We start from the raw sequence: 18,158 nt of genomic DNA, 5'->3' as shown, positions 1-18,158 counted from the left end.
TTTGTTTCGGACTTAATATTTTCGTAGATACGGCTTCTTCTGTATTTATAACACACTCAGAGTCACGGTCATCTGAAATACACTCGGTAAGACAGTTTGAAACTTTCTGTTCATTGTTTACATTTTTTTGGTGTTTTCCTATATATTGATCTACACTTCTCACATATCACATCATTTTCTTGAATGTTTCGCTCAATTCTTTTTCTTACAAACTGTGTCAGTGCTTTAATGGTAATATTACGTCTAGATTTTAGATGACATCTCCCACAAACCACACACTTGTAGTCTTAAGCCATCAGTCACCTGGAAAAAATGTAAACAAATTATTATCGATACATGTAAAACGTAAAAGAAGTTCCTATAGGAAATTGCAATGTCTATATTTACAGAAATTCAACCTATAACTACGTGAGTTGGCCTCTTGTTGGAATTTCAATTTTAAAAATTACGTCATGTAGAATTAAAGTGTTTTATTAGATTTTCCATTGTATTTTTTATTTTGTGTAAATTGAATACTGTTGTTAAAAGGTCAAAGGTCAAGTGGTTGTCGTTGATTCATGTCTGTTATATTGGTTTTTCGTTAATTATTTTGTTATAAGTTTTTCTGTTTTAAAACATACTTAAACGTATATCTAAATTATAAAAAGTCTAAAATAAACAGTTTACGATGCATGGACTCGATAATATGTATCTACATTTTGTGTGTATTTTATTCTATTGCATATCTCGTAGTTAATGCCCCTTTCAAGTATCAATAATAATTTTGCAACTTACATTTAAGTTTTATACATATATTCAAAACCATCTCCTTCTTTTTGTATTAAGGACAAACCATGCGCCAATAAAACAAACCAGGCGGATTGCTGTGACGTTCAGTAACGTATTTTGTACCTAAAAAAGATAAAAATGTATGTTTATCAAAATGCATCTGATATTTTCGTTGTGGTTTAAACTCTTGTTGTTGCAACCAGCTCCGACAAGGACCCAAGAACAACAATGTTGACTAATTTTTCCATTCTTAGATTTAAAAGATAATCATATATTTGGCTATAATACTCTAAGATTGACACCTCATGGAGATAATCTTTATGTACTTTAATAAGCAAAAGTTTTCCAACCGCCTGCCTGCAACAGTGCAAGGCCGTTCTATTTCATACAAAAGTTAAGCTAATTCGAAGACATATTGAAAACTAAGTCCTATAAAAATAAAAAGATGTGGTATAATTGCCAATGAGACAACTTTCCATAAGAGACCGAATGAGACAGAAATTACCAAGTACAGGTCACTGTACGGGTTTTCAACAATGAGTAAAACCTTTACCTCATCGTCAGCTATAAAAGGCTCCGAGACAAATGTAAAACATTTCAAACAAGAAAACTAACGGCCTGATTTATGTACAAAATGATGAACGAAAAACAAAAATGAAATACAGCAAGAAACGACAACCACTGAAATACAGGCTCCTGACTAGGGACAGACAAATACAGAATGTGGAGAGATAAGCCAGTTTGAATGCGCACCAACCTCTCAACCCCACCGCTAAGCTGGGACAGTTGTGTAACAGTACAACATAAGAAAAACTATAAAAATCAATCGAAAATGGCTTAACTCATCAGATGGATACTAAGCAGAAATATTTCTAAATAATCCACAGAGTGGACGTGACAGGGAAAACTATCCTTTAATTGTTTGCTTGTTGATAATTTCAACGATTCCTTTGGAACGTAAACATTATCTTTTATAATTATGTCTAGATATTCAACATAACTGGATTCAAGTTTCCGTAAAGAAACGGGTATGAATTTTATAGTAGTTTCAATAAAATTAAAAGAACTCAAAATAACAGTTATAATCATCATCTACAATTCCTCATAGTGAACATTTTCATGCCTTGTAATTGGTTGTTATTTCGTTAAAAAACAGATTAAAAATAGCATTCAAATAATATTATTTACATAATTTTAATTATCAAAAAAAAAAAAAAAAAAAAAAAAACATCTGTCACAGAGCAGCGATCTGTACCATTGCGCCACGGCGGCTAATTGTCTGAACATGGTAATTTAGATATACTTATATCTTCTGTTAATTATATGACGTGTTTTTTTCCTAGATCAGTTGATAAAACTAAATAAATCATTCGGGGTTGGGTTGTTTTTACAAATATCAAGTTAAACAAAACATACGTGTATTGTACCGCATAGTATTTTCAACAGTAATATTTTTAACCATTGCGCTGATGATCTTCTGCCACTTCCCTATCATCACATTGAAACTTTCAAGTTTATCGGAGATTTGTTGCTCTATGGCAAATATAAAAATAAAATTGAGAATGGAAATGGGGAATGTGTCAAAGAGACAACAACCCGACCATAGAGCAGACAACAGCCGAAAGCCACCAATGGGTCTTCAATGCAGCGAGAAACTCCCGCACCCGGAGGCGTCCTTCAGCTGGCCCCTAAACAAATATGTATACTAGTTCAGTGATAATGGACGTCATACTAAACTCCAAATAATACACAAGAAACTAAATTTAAAATGATACAAGACTAACAAAGGCCAGAGGCTCCTGACTTGGGACAGGCGCAACAATGCTGCGGGGTTAAACATGTTTTTTGAGATCTCAACCCTCGTCCTATACCTCTAGCCAATGTAGAAAAAACAAACGTACAACAGTACGCAGAGTAAAACTCAGTTTAAGAGAAGTCCGAGTCCGATGTCAGAATAGGAAACAAAAGAAAATAAACAAAATGACAAAAAAACATAAATAACAACAGACTACTAGCAGTTACTGACATGCCAGCTCCAGACTTCAATTAAACTGATTAAAAGATTATGTCTTCATAAGACTTCGTATACTTGTTTTATAACAGATTTTTAATAAAATCATCTATAAATTAATATTTATCTGAAACATAATGTAGTACATACCTCTGTTTTTCAGCTGTGTAGTTTGCTAATGTAAACTATCGTATCAGTTCAATCTTTCCGATAAAAACTGAGTCACAAAATAAGTCTTACAATTCGGCGGTTCAAATTGAACTATTGATTGGTCATTAGATAAAATTCGTAGTTGTTGTCCATGTATTTACATAACTGGAAAAGTCCAAATAAGTCTTTGAACTTAATCTACGTGTATGAAAATGAGCTTGGAAAAATGTACGTAAATTTGGCAAAAAACCGAGTTCATTCTGTCAACCGGTAAAAAGGTTAGTTTTGGGGCAAAATTGCAGCAGATTTAAAAAAAAAAATTTAATATGAGCGGACGCTCGCTCAAAAAGTCCTTTTGCAAGGTGGCAAAACATTACATTTTTGACAATATTTGAAAATATCTTCTTGGGGCTTCTATTTAATTCAATAGATATTACAGTTAAGTACCTACCATTTTGTTGATTTTGCGTTACTAGGCAAAGAAAATCGTGTATTTGTGATTGCTAAAAGTTTGAAATATTCGGATTTAAATGGTGTTTATGTTAGTTCGATATTTTTGGAAGTTAAAAAACATATACTTCATAAAAACAATTGTCTTTAATTTTTCACTAAAATAGGGGACCGATCTACGTAGCTTATCATACCTTCTCCTTTCAGTCAATGATAAAAGATTCTAATGCAACATCGTTTGTAACGTTCATTTTGATTGGATAACGTCACAAATTTTCGTGGAATCAATTAACAATTGATGGTATGAAAACGTACGCGCAAGTGCAGACGAAGTATGGCAAATTTTAAATGTATTATTTGACGTGCTTTTCTGTCAGTTTCAATAGAATGGAGATAACAATATTGTATTTTAAGCTCCGACGGCATCAATTGGTGATTTGATGGTCGCAAATACCCGTTTACTTGCTCCGCTTTCTTAAATGAATTGGACACAAGTAAACCATACTGATGAAGTCCGCTCCGAATTACAATTTATAACATTAGAATATTAACATGAGCATTCAATAGTTCGAAATATACGATACTTTATGAGTTTAGCTATTGAAAAAAGATGATTCATCTATTGTAATATCAATAACCGAATATCCATATCTTAATATACGTTTGAGATTTATTTACTAGTATTCACTCTTGTAACTAGTATAGTTCAAAACAAATGATGTTAGCGACCTAGAATAAAGGATTGTGTATTTGTCGTTTAGGAGTCAACTTATACACTAATGCAAAAATTAAAATAACAAAAATACCGAACTCCTATGAAAATAAAAAAACGGAAAGGCCTTAAACAAATGGCAAAATCAAAAGTTTAAACACATCAAACGTATGGACAACGACTGTCATATTCCCGACTCGGCACAGGCATTTTCTTATGTAGACAATGGTGGATTAAACCTGGTTTTATAGCTAGCTTAATAACCTCTCACTTGTTTGACAGTCGCACAAAATACCATTACATGGACAACAATGTGTGAACAAAACAAACAGACATAATAGATAAAAATGTAAAAAATAGGGGTACAGCAGTCAACATTGTGTTATAATATAATCACTATAAAACAAACGAGTATGTAACAAAGAAACACAAAAGGGCATATAGACAAAGCACATTAGCAAACATGAAAGGCAAGAAATGAAAATTTACAATAGCACAATAACACAATGACGAGATGCAAGCCATCGTTATAGGACATAACGCATATTACAATCAAATAATCAATTATACAAAATACTTTAAAGTAGAACTCAGCAAAGATAGCAGACTCATAACTTGATAAATGAAGGCAACAGTCATATACTACTGTTCAAAAGTCATAAATTGATTAAGAGAACACAAATCCGCCAGACGTGCATTTCTTTAACCAAAGACTCATAAGTGCATGACGCTCGAAACACAAACGCTGAAAGACCAAAAAAGACACTGTTCTTTCCCTTATCTTAACAATTGGCTGCACTTGCAATTTACAGTCACTGACAAGTTTTCGTTTTGTTAAATATTTTATGCCACCCAATTACGGATACTGTCATAATCAGCTGTGTCTGCATTAATCCATGACTTTCTTAAGAACAAGTCACTAAAAGAAAGCCATAGAGAGGACAAAAAAAGATTTAAAACAACCTTACCATTCAATGACTCCGTCAAATTTATCCTCCATTCTTCCAATTCCTTTCTTTGAATTTGTAAATAAGCAGTAATTTTTCCATCGAGTTCTTGTGATAAATTCGCAAATTGAGATTTAAGGTCACTTGCAAGATCGTTTATTTTATTATTGTTATAGTCTTGAGATTTTTGAAGCTTGGTTAAATATTCAGATAACATTGCCAATTTCAAGCTTTCCTGTCTGTGTTCAAAACCACTCAACAAATCCGTTATTTCCGTATTATAGTTAAATTCACTTTCACTTAAATTTTTGTAAACTTCAGATATTTCTAGCTGTATCTTTTCTTGTTTGTCCTCAATGTTTTGAACTATATTCGACATCTTTTTGTCATATTCTTTCTTTGTGCCGTTCAGTTTTGACGAATAATCGTCTAGCATGGATGTCTTTAATTGTTCTTGCTCATTTTTCACCATGTCCTGAACATCATCAGAAAAGGTGGATTTGATATCATCATCAATGTAAGCTTTTAACTGCTGGTTCATTGACGTTATGTCAAGTTCTGCTACAAGGGGGGCTTGTAGGTTATTTGATATCAATGACATTCTCACTTGTTGGCATTCGGAACCGGACTTCGTACAGGGTTTACAATCAACATGGACAGTGGTCAACAGTTGTATTGTCAAAACAAATGCAATTAATTTTTCTGTCACAATCATTGTAGAGTTGTTTTTATCCTACCGGATTATATTAGATATATCGTGTAAGTCCTGATATAAAACTTTTCTGCCGACAAAATGGAAAAGCTTTGCAATTTATATAGAAATTGATATCTGTAAGTTCTGCCTTCGTAATAAAATACTTCCACAATATCATTGATGTTTGGTATATAAATATGAACATTAAGATGTTCTGTAATCAGACAATATATAGCCCATATTTTTGGCACCTTTGACAGTGATGAAGTTCCTTGTGATTTGATAACGATAAACGCAATTTTAACACGGTCATAAAATTTAAACATCACAAGACCGTGCTTTTCTCTGAACGTTGATGATTTCTTTGCACTAAATTCGTTAAATGAGAACTGATTGCTATTTAAGTATGGGAAAACAAGGTTTATTTATGAGATGAAATTGGCTTTTAAATTGCTTTCAGTATCATTAAGTACATTCAGTTCGGTTTTGTCTTTATTTTCATTCTTTGTTTATTCGTTGTTTGGTTGTGATTCGTGTCAATTTGAGGAGTAAAGCCCTATAACTGATTTCTATAGTTTGTTCTTATGTTGTACTGGTGGACTGTCTCGTGTTTGGGAATGTATGAACATTTACCATCATATTTAAATACGTCGTATCCTACATACCTGACCCAAGATAAGACCCTGGTCACTGTCTCACAGGTTTGTTTTTTCTTTTTGTTTTTGTTTGTTTGTTTGGTTTTTTTTTTTTTATCAAAAAGCAGACCAAACGCTGTCTCATGTAGATTGTTTCGTGTTTAGAGTTGTTTTCCATTCGTTTGATGTGTTTGAGCTTTCGATTTTGTCATTTGATAAGGAACTTTCCATTTTGAATTTTTCTTGGAGTTCGGTAAATTTGCTTTTTTACTTTTTTGTCATGCCGAAGCCTTTTATAGTTAAATCTACGGTATGGGGTTTCCTCATTGTTGAAGGCCTTATGATGACTTATAGTTGTTTATAACCTCGTCCTTTTGTCAACTTACGAAAGTTTTCTAATTATTACACGCACATGTTTTTAAATAGAGCATTTTCCAATCCCTTCGTTGGTCATTTCTCATTAAAGCAAAGACTGGGATGATCTTAAACTAGTACATTAGGCTGTCAGTTAATGCACTGGGGGATTCTGCCTCTAGGGACTAGTAAATAATGAAAGAATCAAACAAAAATGAAATAAAAGTTACTTTAAATTTTCCTTTTGAATTGCTATAAAAGGCATACACAACAAATTTTGAAAACATAAAATGCAGTAGGAGGAGAACTTTAAATTAACTCTAAACAAGACTTTATTCTTAAACAACCTAATTTAAATTAAGATAATATTCTATAGACTTGAGGAAAATGAATAATCGAAGGGAAATTCAGGATTATATATGTTATAAGATAATATATGTTTTTTCATTTGGTACTCTAAGCCCTTTAAGATTAGAAGTTTCTTGTAGTGCTAGTTTTACGATTTGGACAGATGGTGAAATATAACGATAAACGATAATTTAACAAGATCATAAAATGTAAACATCACAAGATCGTGCTGTTCAATGACTACAGAAGATGTCTATGCACTTCCTTTGTTAATTGCGTGCTGTTTTATGTTGAGAAAATAAGGTTTGTTGATGAGTTTGAATTGGCTTTCAACTTGCTTTTGGTATCATTAAGTACTCTTAGATCCGTATATTTTTGGTATGTTGGTATTTTTGTACATTCTTATTACGCATTGATATGTGGAATCAGAATAACAGGAGAAATAGCTTTCACAGAACTTTTTAGCATTAAAAGTTCAAACCAGTTTTGTTTTGCATTTCTAGAAATATGTAAACCTAAATATTTATTTACTTCAATTGATTTTTTTTCTCTATTAAATGTAAGAGAAGCATATTTTTGTCAGCCAGGATCCAAAGGCTTAAATTATGAGCATGTCAATGAACTTATCCGATGTAACGACAATATCGGAGCCGTAATGGTTCACACGACAACTTGGTCTGTGTCCTGTTTTATGTCATGAAGTTTTAAACTGATGTATTTGTAAATAGTAGAAGTCCAGTGGCAACTATTCTATGTATATTCCGGACGAAAACATATAAATTATGCATTCAATTTAATGATTGGTGTCATAAATGTAATATCAGTATTTTGAATGAAAATATTGGCGGTGTCGATTTATCGGACCAACCAGCATATCCCTTATTCAACAAGTAAGAAATCAAATTTAAAAACATTTGAAAACAATTCTTTTTATAATTATATTTTCTAACGTGATATTGGGAGGTTCGACTTTTTAACCTTCTCGACAATATAATGAATACATTGGTGGTTATCAATTTTTCGACAACGCTTATACATAAAATTATTCTATGAAAATAATACTTGTAAAGCTAAATATGAAATAATTTCAAGATATTGACTACATAATTACTGGCTTTCGGATTTAAGTTTGAAAAAAAATGTTTACGAACATACGATTAATCATTAACATGCAGACATATATAAAGGCATTAGTAGTATACAACTGTTCAAAAGTCATAATGCCTGTAATACTAGTGATTTTATAACATTGAACATTTGTGCATAAAATTATCGAAATTAAGATGTTATATTAATCTTATTGAATCCAATGTCCTGTTGGAAAAAAAGAACACTGATAGAAACAAAAGCGACACATTCAGATACCTCCACGTTTTGGTGGACAAAAATTGTATAGTGTATATACTAAGGGCTTTAAAACTTAAAATCATTATCTTAATCTCTAGGATGATTAAAATGGTGTCTTAAGCTGGTCATAAGATATTCATAGAATAAATTTGTTAGTGTATACGGGCATATACGATTAGCTGAAATTAAGTGCTTTAATTGGGACAAAGAAAATTAATAAGAATATTTGAACGATGCTGATATAGAGAGAAAAAAAAACCAAATACACCTTCTACACCAATTATCATTGAACTTATTGAAGGTTTCAATATGAGCTTTAAGTGAGAGATTAATTTAGCTATAACACGAGGTTTAACCCATCATTTTCGACATAAGGAAATGCATTTACCAAGTCAGCAATATGGCAGTTGTTTTCTATTCGTTTGATGTAATTGAGCTTTTGATTTTGCCATTTGAAAAGGGTCTTTCCGTTTTGAATTTGTTAGGAGTTGGGTTTTTTTGTTGTTGTTATTTAAATCTGTACTATTATATTTTTTGGGAGGAAAGAGGGGGGCATATATATAGTTTCGCTTCTTTAAGTAAATTTTGTATTTACAGAGCCGATCTTTATAAACATATGCCTACAGGAGTGAGTATCATAAAACATAAACACTAGATAGATCGTAAGTCTTACACAACTCAGTATACCTACAATCTATTTTAGTCGTGAATGTTTTGTGGAACTCCTTCCTGATACCTACAAAAGTCAACATTTTTGCAATGTTCTTGTAAAGATTGAAAAGTTCAGCGAATATAATTCGTCTATGCTTGCTGACTCGAAGCAGACTGTGATCATCCAGAGAAAGTTATAATTTATTTCCGCAAACGTTCCTAACTCATAGTGATTCTTCAAGTTACAAAATAGCGTGGACGTTATTTGGGTTAAATCTTTTTAAATACACATGTATTACAATAGGATTTATACCTCTAGTTGTTTCTCTACACATTAAAGACTCTTATTTGAAAAAAAAGTTTATGTCTTTACAATAGAAGTATAATTATATATTGTATTTTTCGTCTTGTTTCTGTATGTCGTGCTTTAGTACATATATGATACGGTACATCATTTTCACATGACGTATTTATATTTTGTATCTCTTAACATTCAATATTTAAAGATTACACTTAATGATCTAATAAGATTTGGTGTCTTATTAACGAATATCAAACATCTCTTGTAAGTTGTCTTGCGATAGAATGTTCAGTGCTGTTGATTTGGTCCTAACCAATGGTGGTGATCATTGAAAAAAGGAAAACATCAATGAAAAAGATGAGTTCAACGTTTTCTCAAATAAATCATGAAAAGAAATAATTGAAAGGTTTTAATTTTGTTTAGTATGCGATCAAATGCAATCAATTAAACAATTGGCCTGTTTCAGTATACGTAACACAACAATTCTTATTTTTGAAACATCTAGGACTAAAAAAAGAAAGAAAAAAAAGTGCGATCCTAGATTTCACTGTCCATACCAAAAATTTGTGCGACAATTTTTTTGTGATGAAAAACCGTAGCAATGTATACAATTGTGGAAATTCTCAGTTCATACACCCCTTGATTTTGTGCCGGTGTGTCCTGGCGTTGTGCTAGTGGGTCCTGATACGGTGCTGGTGATTGGTAACAAGACGTGAATCAAAAGTTGCAGAATTAATAGAAATTATCAAATTATCATTACTTCATGTTACTGAAAAGTGCAATATCATCAGTTCTATATCAGTATTTAGTTGCAATAGTTTTAGTGAAATATGAAATATATTTCAAATGGCAATTTTCATCAACATGCATTGTTCTAACCTCAGTATCATACGTTTATTACTGCCACTAGATTAGTAACATTGTCTGTCTATAAAGAAATATCAGTACAATAGTACTTCCACTACATCGCAACACTGACAGAACATTGAACAACAGTCGCATGTACTTATTTTGCACATTTGTTTTATTATCACAGATATATTTTGTTCATTACATTTATATTATCACTTTGAATCAACAGTTGCATGGTCTAGACAACAAAAGAGCACACTGCTAAAGTTTGTGTCGTATTTTCTTAGGTCATGGTTTTTTGTCGAGCCTGCGACGTTTGTCGCAGAAAGCTCGACATAGGGATAGTGATCCGGCGGCGGCGGCGGCGGCGGCGTTAGCTAACTTCTTAAAAGCTTTATATTTTAGAAGGTGGAAGACCTGGATGCTTCATACTTTGTATATAGATGCCTTATGTTACGAAGTTTCCATCTGTCACATGTCCATTGTTCTTGACCTCATTTTCATGGTTCAGTGACTACTTGAAAAAAAGTTTACATTTTTTGTAATGTTAATTCCTCTTTTATTATAGTAATAGGATAACTATATTTGGTATGTGCGTACCTTGCAAGGTCCTCATGCCCGTCAAACAGTTTTCACTTGACCTCGACCTCGTTTCATGGATCAGTGAACAAGGTTAAGTTTTGGTGGTCAAGTCCATATCTCAGATACTAGAAGCAATAGGTCTAGCATAATCGGTGTATGGAAGGACTGTAAGGTGTACATGTCCAACTGGCAGGTGTCATCTGATCTTGACCTCATTTTCATGGTTCAGTGGTTATAGTTAAGTTTTTGTGTTTTGGTCTGTTTTTTCTTATACTGTATGCAATAGGTCTACTATATTTGGTGTATGGAATGATTGTAAGGTGTACATGTCTAGCTGGCAGGTGTCTTCTGACCTTGACCTCATTTTCATGGTTCAGTGGTCAAAGTTAAGTTTTTGAGTTTTGGTCTTTTTTCTAATACTATATGCAATAGGTCATCTATGATTGGTGTATGGAAATATTTTATGATGTGCATGTCAGTCTTGCAGGTTTTATTTGACCTTGACCTCATTTTCAAGGTTCATTGCTCAGTGTTAGGTTTTTGTGTTTTGGTCTGTTTTTCTAATACTATAAGCAAAAGGTCAACCATATTTGTTGTATGGAAGAATTGCAAGCTGTACATGTCTGCCTGGCATGGTTCATCTGACCTTGACCTCATTTTCATGGTTCATTGGTTAATGTTTAGTTTTCCTGATTAATTCTTAGAAACTATATCATAAACAATAGGTCAACTATATTTAGTGTATTGAATGATTGTAAGGTGTACATGTATTTCTTGTTTGGTTTATATGACCTTGACCTCATTTTCTTGTGATATGTGATAGTTGTAGTAAAGCTTTATATTTAGGACTATCAACATAATATCAGTGATTAGTAAAGAAGGCGAGACATTTCAGCGTGTGCACTCTTGTTTCTTTCATCGTTGTTATTTTCTTTCATAATTGTAGGCTACATCAGGAATATATAAGTGACGACATACATTCCGTACAACGACTAAACCTTCCAAACAGACAAAAACTTTCAGACATCCGGTATATTCATTCATTTCAGCAGTTGGCTGTATTCCTCGATTGTTTGCCCAGCATTCTCTTTCATACACACTCTCCTGGTTCACATACTTAAGTCTGGATAGTCATAAATGGAATGGTTAGAAATATTACTAACATAGCAAAAATTCTCCTGTCCATCGTTTTCCGTTCGAAATAGACTCTTCTGTTAAACTTAATATAAAATGTTCCTGTGAATCGTACTTATTTTCTATCATTTGATCCTTGATACTGTAAGTTCGTCAGGGAATAACAGTATCATACATATATTTTTTTACTACCCCCGGATCGATGAATCCGCCAGACCGCCAGGGAACATCAGTGTCATATGTTTATTTACTACCACCAGATCGATAAATCCGCCAGACCGCCACGGAACATCATATGTTTATTTACTACCACCAGATCGATGAATCCGCCAGTCCGCCAGGGAAAATCAGTGTCATATGTTTATTTACTACCACCGGATTGATGAATCCGCCAGTCCGACAGGGAACAATAGTATCATATGTTTATTTACTACCATCAGATCGATGAATCCGCCAGTCCGCCAGGGAAAATTAGTATCGTATGTTTACTTTGTGCCACTTGATCAGTAAAAATGTCAGTCTATCGGTGACAACAGAATCAAGTTTATGTCAGCGACAAAAACTTGTATTGTAGAATTTCAGGAATACTTCGTGTATATAATCATGTTGGTCCTGATGGTTTATCAGCAGACCAAATAAAGTTTTTTTGAGAAGGTGATTCATTGGTCCAGATTTTGTTTATATAAAAATGATGATAAAAAAACTTTTGCTGAAATGTAACCATGGTTATTCATATTCCTATTTTTCTGAATACTCAAAGCATTTTGCAATGGAAAATATAGGAATATTGAAAATATCACTTTTAAAATGTGTTGAAGCGTCTGAAGCAGTTTTTTCTGGATTCTATAGATTGATTGATTGGTGTTTAATGATATTTTCATTATCATTGGTTATTTTATAGCGGGCAGTTTTTATTGGGGTAGGATGATGAAGAACTACTGACCTCATTTAAAGAACATTGATAGTATAAATGCAATAACGCATTTGTTATTGACTATTTTGAAACCCCAAAAACCCGCAAGCATAGGTTTGAACGTTGTTTTCAATTTAGACTTATATATATATATGGAAAGGTAACACCCGGCCATCGAAAGCTCTATTTCTAAATTGAAAACAACGTTCAAACCTATGATTCCGTTGGATAAAAACCGCAATTTTTATACGTATGCATGTAAAACAAATTTCGTGAGGGGTCTAAATACAGCACAAACAACATTTTCCAAAAGACCAAAAAAGTGAAAAAGTATATTTTAGTAGTTTTGGAGAAACACGACGGGTGCCACATGTGGAGTAGGATCTGCTTACCCTTCCGGAGCACATGAAAAACACCCTGTTTTTGGTGGGGTTCGTGTTTGCTGTTGTACCCCTATTTTTGATATTTTTACCTATTATGTCTGTTTACTTTGTTCACGCATCGTTGTCAGTATAATGGAATTCGATGCAACTGTCGTACAAGTGAGAGGTTTGGCGCTATAAAACTAGGTTCAATCCACCATTTTCTACATATGACAGTTGTTGTCCATTCGTTTGATGTGTTTAATCATTTGATTTTGCCATTTGAATAGGAACTTTCCGTTTTGAATTTTCCTCGGAGTTTAGTATTTTTGTGACTTATTTTAACAAAACGCATTAGATTAACAGGTCGAACAACTGATGTTCTTAAACCCTGCTAACTGCCAATGGGGATTGCCAAATAAATTGAATCTTTATTAATTTATTACCAAACAGAAAACAATAAACTTGCGGGAAAGATGGTATACCACAAACATGAGGTGCCAAAAAAATTGTACAACAGATCTGGATTTCGACAATTAATGTCTCTTCAGTGATGATAGGGATCGAAACGGTATTTGGTAGGCCATATAATTAACCTCAATTTAGGATAGACTCTTAAATTTTAAAGAGTCAAATCATGATGAACGGATCATAACAAAACGCATTTGACTAATATATATATATATAAAACAATTAATAAGATATTCCCGTCCCAAATCTGCATGCAAAGTTTCGTCTCTTGACAAAACACAAATAAAAATAAACCTTCAGAAAGATTTGTAAGCGCCGAAAAATGATACGGCAAATCTTCATCGATTGTACAGTATTTGCATGAATGGAAACATATTCTGAGTGAATATATTGGACTTAATACATCGATTGCAGATGTATTGAAGATTTCAAATCTATGGTAAATATGACGTCATGTCACCCAAAATCTATGGCAGATTTTTCATCATCTAAATCTATGGGAAATCTTCTATTTAAAGTAAGCTTCTTTGGGTAAATTTTGGCAGAATATTTAGAGAACTCTTGATTATTTAACGAAGCAGTATTGATAGTATAATATTCTGTAGTTGTAACTTTCTAATATGTCGAACTAGAACTGGGGCTGTCTTATTCATCTTTTTAATGCAATTAGAGCGAGATGTTGATGATTTTTTTGAAATCAATTTCAAGGGCCTATCAAGAAGTTAAGAAGAAATAAGAGAATAAGTGGAAGATTGTATATCAAACACTTCATAATAGTTCGGTGTTTTCCCCCTGTAAGTAATCTTTTGACTTATGGGTTTTCCTACTTCCTTATTGTGATCAAAGTTAAGAATACAAGTTTCTGAATAATCGAAAGTGATGCATTTGTACATGATCCTTACGTGCACAGAAAAATAAGATGTACATCTACAACAACAATAACAATAACTGACAATAGAATTTTGACAAACCTTTTAAGATGGAGTAAAATACAAGCAACAGTATATTACTAATGTTCACGTATCATATATTGATTACGTAGAAAATACACTCATCATAGATACCAGGATTTAAATTTTGTATTTACGCCAGACGCGCGTTTCGTCTACAAACGACTCAGCAGTGACGCTCGAATTTAAAAAAGCTACAAAGGCCAAATAAAGTACAAAGTTGAAGAGCATGAGGACCAAAATTCCTAAACGTTTTGCCAATTACAGCTAAGGTAATCTATTCCTGAAGTAGAAAAGCCTTAGTATTTCAAAATTCACAGTTTTGTAAACAGTCAATTTATAAATATACCATATCAATGATAATTCATGTCAACACAATTGTGCTGACTACTGGGCTGGTGATACCCTCGGGGAATAAAAACTCCACCAGCAGTGGCATCGACCCAGTGGTTGTAAATAAACTCATCATAGATACCAGGATTTAAATTTTGTATTTACGCCAGACGCGCGTTTCGTCTACAAAAGACTCATCAGTGACGGTCGAATCCAAAAAAGTTACAAAGGCCAAATAAAGTACGAAGTTGAAGAGCATTGAGGATCAAAATTCCTAAACGTTTTGCCAAATACAGTTAAGGTAACCTATTCCTGAGGTAGAAAAGCCTTAGTATTTAAAAAATTCAAAGTTTTGTAAACAGTTAATTTATAAATATTACCATATCAATGATAATTCATGTCAGCACAGAAGTGCTGACTACTGGGCTGGTGATACCCTCGGGGAATAAAACCCCCCACCAGCAGTGGCATCGACCCAGTGGTTGTAAATAAACTCATCATAGATACCAGGATTTAAATTTTGTATTTACGCCAGACGCGCGTTTCGTCTACAAAAGACTCATCAGTGACGGTCGAATCCAAAAAAGTTACAAAGGCCAAATAAAGTACGAAGTTGAAGAGCATTGAGGATCAAAATTCCTAAACGTTTTGCCAAATACAGTTAAGGTAACCTATTCCTGAGGTAGAAAAGCCTTAGTATTTCAAAAATTCAAAGTTTTGTAAACAGTTAATTTATAAATATTACCATATCAATGATAATTCATGTCAGCAAAGACGTGCTGACTACTGGGCTGGTGATACCCTCGGGGAATAAAAACTCCACCAGCAGTGGCATCGACCCAGTGGTTGTAAATAAACTCATCATAGATACCAGGATTTAAATTTTGTATTTACGCCAGACGCCCGTTTCTTCTACAAAAGACTCATCAGTGACGCTCAAAAAAGAAAGATGACACACACAATTTGAGGGAATGGCTTAAACTCTATAAGAAGAAAGACTGGGTACGTCGGCATGGTTAGTGTGTCCTGCTATTCATGCATCATCCGCAATGCGAATCCACATTCAGTGAATATGCTAGAATCGGGAATATGACACCATCGGTCAAATTTTAGATTGAATGACTACTGTAGTATCTCAAGTTCTAACTGCGAACACATGTCGCTATTGAGTTAAGACATTAAGAATGAGAATTTAATTACATCCACTAATGTTTATCCAGATATTTTACCTTTGAAAGTTTATTTTAGAGAGAGAGCATCTTTTTAGCATCTTTGTTGAAAAGATAGAAAACTAACGAAGTAATAACTACAGGGTTAATTGACAGTTACCTTAGCATTTTAAAGTTAAGCATAGTTTTCTCTATCAAAGTTGAAAATCAATCAAAATATGACAAAATGAAAAAGTTTGTTATAAATTGAAAATCACCTCAATAAAAATATTCGATCTATTGGTGACAGTCATTAAAACAAAATTGGAATGAGAATATATGTTCGAGTGAAATTTTTTCCCGCAGTCGTTTGTGTGCTATTATCGTCCACCTGTCACCACTAAAGCCGATATTTGAAAAATTTTAAAAACGAAGATGTGCGTTTGAAATAAGTTTTCTACAGGTACAACCAAACTGCAAGACCAAATATTTATATCTATGGAAGAATTAAGTAAAGGTTTTAAGTAATTTGTGGTAACGAAATCTCTGACTTAATAATTTACCAGTAATACATAGATTACGTTCATTAAATTCCAAAACGTCACAACAGACACGGACATAGCGATTGAGTATTGATATATAAACACCGTAAGATGGTGCCAAAGAATCATTATCATCAAAAAAGGAAAATTAACAATAGGGAACGAAAAATCGTCCCTTTTGCCGTAATTTTTAGTGTGGAGTTTCCCGTGTGAACCTTAAATATCTAAATCTAGGAAAGGACAGTTACATTTGATTTATTAAAAGTAAGTTTCTTTGGGTACATTTAGGCAGTATATTTAGAAAATTCTTGATTATTTAACGAAAAAAAATCATCAAAATAACGGTAAGTGTTGTTGAATTTATCAATTAAATGCAATTTAATCGGCTCTTTACTGAGCTTGGACACATACTGAGATTCATAACAGTACAAAAACAATTAATGAATGATAATTTAAAGCTCCCCATTTGAACATGCTAGTCTACAAATTTAAACCGAAGCATACCTGATTTGTCAATACATTCTGTAATGTTTTCCTCTGACCTTCGTCTTTGTAACTCTTCTAACTTATCGACACCATTCCTCAATTCTTCTATAGTTTCATTAAGGTGATTTATCTCCGTGTTAGTATCATTCAATGCTCGTTGATGTTCGTTAGAGTATTCATGTAACACGTTGATTTCGCATGAAAATTGACGCCTTTCGTTTTCAAGTTTATTTGTCAGATACTGATTTTCACTTTGAAGTGAAGAAATTTCGTTTTCGTATTTAAATACTCTTTTAAGTAGCTCATGCATATCGTCTTTCAAAACATTAACGTCCGATTGTATGCATCTTGGCTCCTTTTTGTCCACCTCCACAGAACTTTGTGTATTAGGACCAAACACATTACCGTTGCAGATACATAACAGAAAAGATAATATCACTACTACCATGAATTCCACTTCAAAAACGTCTGCTTGTAAATAAGTATTCACAATTTCAAGAACATGTATCAAAATGAACCAGATATAGTTTAATGACTTAAACGGAGGGAAAATATTATACTGCACTTAAGACATTGTATTTATATTTTTTTCTCATATACAAATATGAGGAAGATTAACTTACGCAATGCTTATTGTAAAACATTTCCTCTGTTTAAGGACGTCCTTGAAAATCTTGTACTGAGAACACTTTAAAGTATTAATAACTTTATTTTGATGTTACATGTATATACAAAATAGGTTAAATGGGTTTGTTTCAAAACGTAGCTTTTTTAAAGTAATATATACATTTTTGTTAACCATAGGAACACTACTTTCAGTTAGCAGTTTGTAAAAGCTATAATTTTGAACAATCTACTATTTTATTTTATTACTTGTGAATTTGATGGATTATAATTGGCGGACATTTACACTTATCCTTCCGGAGCATCTGATATTAACCCCGTTTATCAGTGCGGTAAATATTTGCTCAGTTTTTTTCCTTTTCTATATTGTATTTTGTAAAGTATTGTTTGTCT

At 32.9% G+C, this 18,158-nt stretch overlaps 1 protein-coding gene across 4 annotated transcripts in view; it reads right to left on the bottom strand.

The window, feature by feature from the left end:
- LOC127723037 (fibrinogen-like protein A) overlaps nucleotides 1-18,158 on the bottom strand; it is a 94,249-nt gene that overhangs the window by 9,975 nt on the left and 66,116 nt on the right. Inside the window, exon 1 of one of the 4 annotated variants that reach the window (XM_052229462.1) lies at nucleotides 17,160-17,688. The exons of 2 other annotated variants lie outside the window; for them this stretch is intronic. In XM_052229462.1, coding sequence (XP_052085422.1) covers nucleotides 17,160-17,589 — 430 coding nt within the window. In that variant the 5' untranslated portion in view covers nucleotides 17,590-17,688. Of the gene's footprint in view, nucleotides 1-5,059; nucleotides 6,005-17,159; nucleotides 17,689-18,158 lie in introns of those variants that run through there. One more of the 4 variants, XM_052229461.1, reaches the window with a different exon arrangement.

This window comes from Mytilus californianus, unplaced genomic scaffold (genome assembly GCF_021869535.1).
Source record: "Mytilus californianus isolate M0D057914Y unplaced genomic scaffold, xbMytCali1.0.p SCAF_13, whole genome shotgun sequence".
Lineage (NCBI taxonomy): Eukaryota > Metazoa > Mollusca > Bivalvia > Mytilida > Mytilidae > Mytilus > Mytilus californianus.
Note: the sequence above shows the minus strand (reverse complement) of the source record. Positions and strands in the feature narration are given on the sequence as shown.